The 2,772-nt window shown below is 36.8% G+C and overlaps 1 protein-coding gene across 1 annotated transcript; it reads right to left on the bottom strand.

Moving 5' to 3' along the window:
- Positions 1 to 956: 956 nt before the first annotated feature.
- Positions 957 to 2,434, bottom strand: LOC113360719 (protein ATAF2-like). The gene is made up of 2 exons (XM_026604191.1): positions 1,940 to 2,434; positions 957 to 1,775 (listed from the first exon to the last, which is right to left on the bottom strand). The coding sequence occupies exons 1-2, from the start codon at positions 2,432 to 2,434 to the stop codon at positions 957 to 959; spliced, it is 1,314 nt and encodes a 437-aa protein (XP_026459976.1).
- Between the last annotated feature and the right edge of the window lie 338 nt (positions 2,435 to 2,772).

Genomic DNA, 2,772 nt, shown 5'->3' with positions numbered 1-2,772 from the left:
TATTTACGTCTGTGTTTTGGATGAATCTAACCTAGGCGTCATTCTCAAGTTTTGTCATATTGGAAATCAGTTACGCTCGGATTTATCCCAAACCTAGGCGTAAACCCAACTTACGGTTGGAAACGAAGACCAAACCCTCTTCCAAACCCAGGCGTAAAACTAACTTACGGTTGGAAACCAAGCCCAACCCAGACGTAATCTGCCATGAAAGTCTAAAAATCTGAATTTTTTTACGTACTTAAGCTAGTTTTGAGCGAAATTGAACCCATAGGAGATAGTTTAGAGGTGTACCTGTTGATTTTCAACCATTGGTTCTTCACTTTGTTGATTTATTTCTTCAGTTGGTGGAGATCCATCATCACTTTGTCTTAAACCCTCTCTACCATCTAACAAATCATCAATCTCTTGGTCTCCAACATGAGGAATGTAAAATTTGTTTTCTCTATCATACAAAGATTCACCCACCTCGAATTTGTAACTTGTTTCATCCAATTCTGTTGAGTGAATCAAACAATATATGTTTTGAAAAAAAATCTCCAATTTTTTCTTTTTCCTCCTCTCTAGTTTTTTCCCCACATAACTTTGTCCCAGACTTTACAAATATATATCAAAATTCATCTTCTTAATTTAATTAGATAATAATTAAATTTAATTAAAATTAACTAAATAAATAAGGGTTGTTTGGTCATCACACAATTATTTGAGATAAGGGGTTTTTGAAATTACTTACGGGTGACCCGTTTTTGTCCTATTAGGTGACGTCCCTCTAATGAAATGTGATGCCCCAATAATAGCCTTCAAAAGTTATTGGGATGAAAAAGAATACAAACAAAATGGCTGCATGATTAACAAACAACGTAGTTCTCTTTTATTACATTTAATTTAATGGAGTATTTCTGAATCAATCCACAACAATTATATGATCTTATAGTTTAGATGGCCTACTCGTTAACATTTTATCCGAAAATTTCATCAAAGTTAATATCATCCCTGTCACCGGTATCTTCCACCCTACCCATGATTATGTCGTCAAGGTTATCCTGAATGCTGAACTCTGCCATCACATCACCGGCACAGCAGTTGTCATCCCAAAGATTATTAGTCAGGGGTGTTACTTCTGTAGATGAAAATATTTCTGTTGATGGTGCTTGTAATAATGACCCTACATCATCCATTGTTATTGGCAATGTGGATGTCGATGACTGCAAGTTAACGTATGAGGGTTGTACTGGTCTTACTTCAGGTGTATTGATTGCTGGTGACGGAGGTTGTACCCATAGTGGTGATGACATGTATGGTCCATTAACATAACATGGTTGTTGTGTTTGTGTAAATATTGTTGTTGATTCTGGTACTGGTACACATGTCTTCATGGCTTCAGCAACAGAATTATCCTCTCCAAGCTTTAAATTCATCAATGTTTCATCATTGCTTACTTCTAATTCTGCCTCGAGGGTTAAGGCAAATTCATGATCCAAGTTATCTTCTTCTTGTAGGAGTAACTCAGTAGAGCCGAAGGTGGGAAGATTATCCTGCTGATTAGTTGGTAACATGTCATCTTGGACTGCTGACGAAGAAGCATCTTTAATAGCAGCATCTGGTTCTTCAAAGCGTTGTCGTTTTTGTGGTACCTGATATGCATCGACTGAGGGTGAAAACGTTGTTCTTGTTGATGGCTGACGTACTACTGGAAAGGGTGGTTGTTGTGGTAGTATTATTTGGTCGTCAGCATGTGCACCGCCCTTCCTTTTAATCCAACAAAGAACATACTTTTCCTGCAAGTTCAAACCAGCGCATAAATTTGAGAACATGCATGAGTTAGATTTATAAATCGACGTCAAGCAAGGTTTTCGTGATTCGAATAAAACTTAGGTAGGTGAAAGTAAAAAACTTTTAAAAAAAAAGGTAAATAAGGAAGATGATGAAACAAAGAACATACCTTCATCCCGCGAGAATCATAAAAAGTTTGTGGCAACGAAATCTCGTGCATAATCCAAGATGACTGATTTCCTCTTCTTGCATACTCCGAATCATCATCCTTCCACGAGAATTTATATGATTTATTTGTGCCGATAAGAGTATTGGTTCCAGGTTGTTTAATGTTTTTAGAACCGTCTCCATCCCACGTTCCATCTCTCGTAGTTCTTTTCACATTCTTGCCGGTTTTAGACACCCTATTTATTGGCGTGAAGAAGTAGCGAATTTGGTCGCCTTTCTCTTTATCATCACAAAAGTATCTTTTATCATATTTTTGATTAATCTCATCAAACAGCACTAGAGGATTGCTGTAGTCGTTGTAGAGATCTATTTCGAACAAGAACCAAGAACAAAAACCCATATTTCTTCCGAGAACTTTTGGCGTTAAGTAGAATTCAATGAGTTGATGATCAGTTGGATTGAACTTATAACCTCTGGGAATTTCCCCAAAATCCATATTCGATGATGTCGACTCTACAATGCTGATTGTTATACTGCTGCTCTCTGACTGATCGAGCTCTCCGATATTCCAAAACCCTTCTGTCTCTCTTTGTTTTTATCTCTCTAGGTTTGTATGAGTAATAATATAACAATATCACAAACGTGCATGCGTATATTTATGCAGGATTCACAAACTAGTTTTCTAGTAGGAATTCTAGTAAATGATTTCTAAATAATGTAAAAAGAGAAAACCGACTGAACAAACCCAACGTGGCAGAATCTTATGAAACCCTAATTATTGACCAAAGATTGACCAAAGCTTCGTTGACCTGAGATGCATGTTTTGGTTGGTTA

Source organism: Papaver somniferum, chromosome 1 (assembly GCF_003573695.1).
Source record: "Papaver somniferum cultivar HN1 chromosome 1, ASM357369v1, whole genome shotgun sequence".
NCBI classification, from domain to species: Eukaryota; Viridiplantae; Streptophyta; class Magnoliopsida; order Ranunculales; family Papaveraceae; genus Papaver; species Papaver somniferum.
Note: the sequence above shows the minus strand (reverse complement) of the source record. Positions and strands in the feature narration are given on the sequence as shown.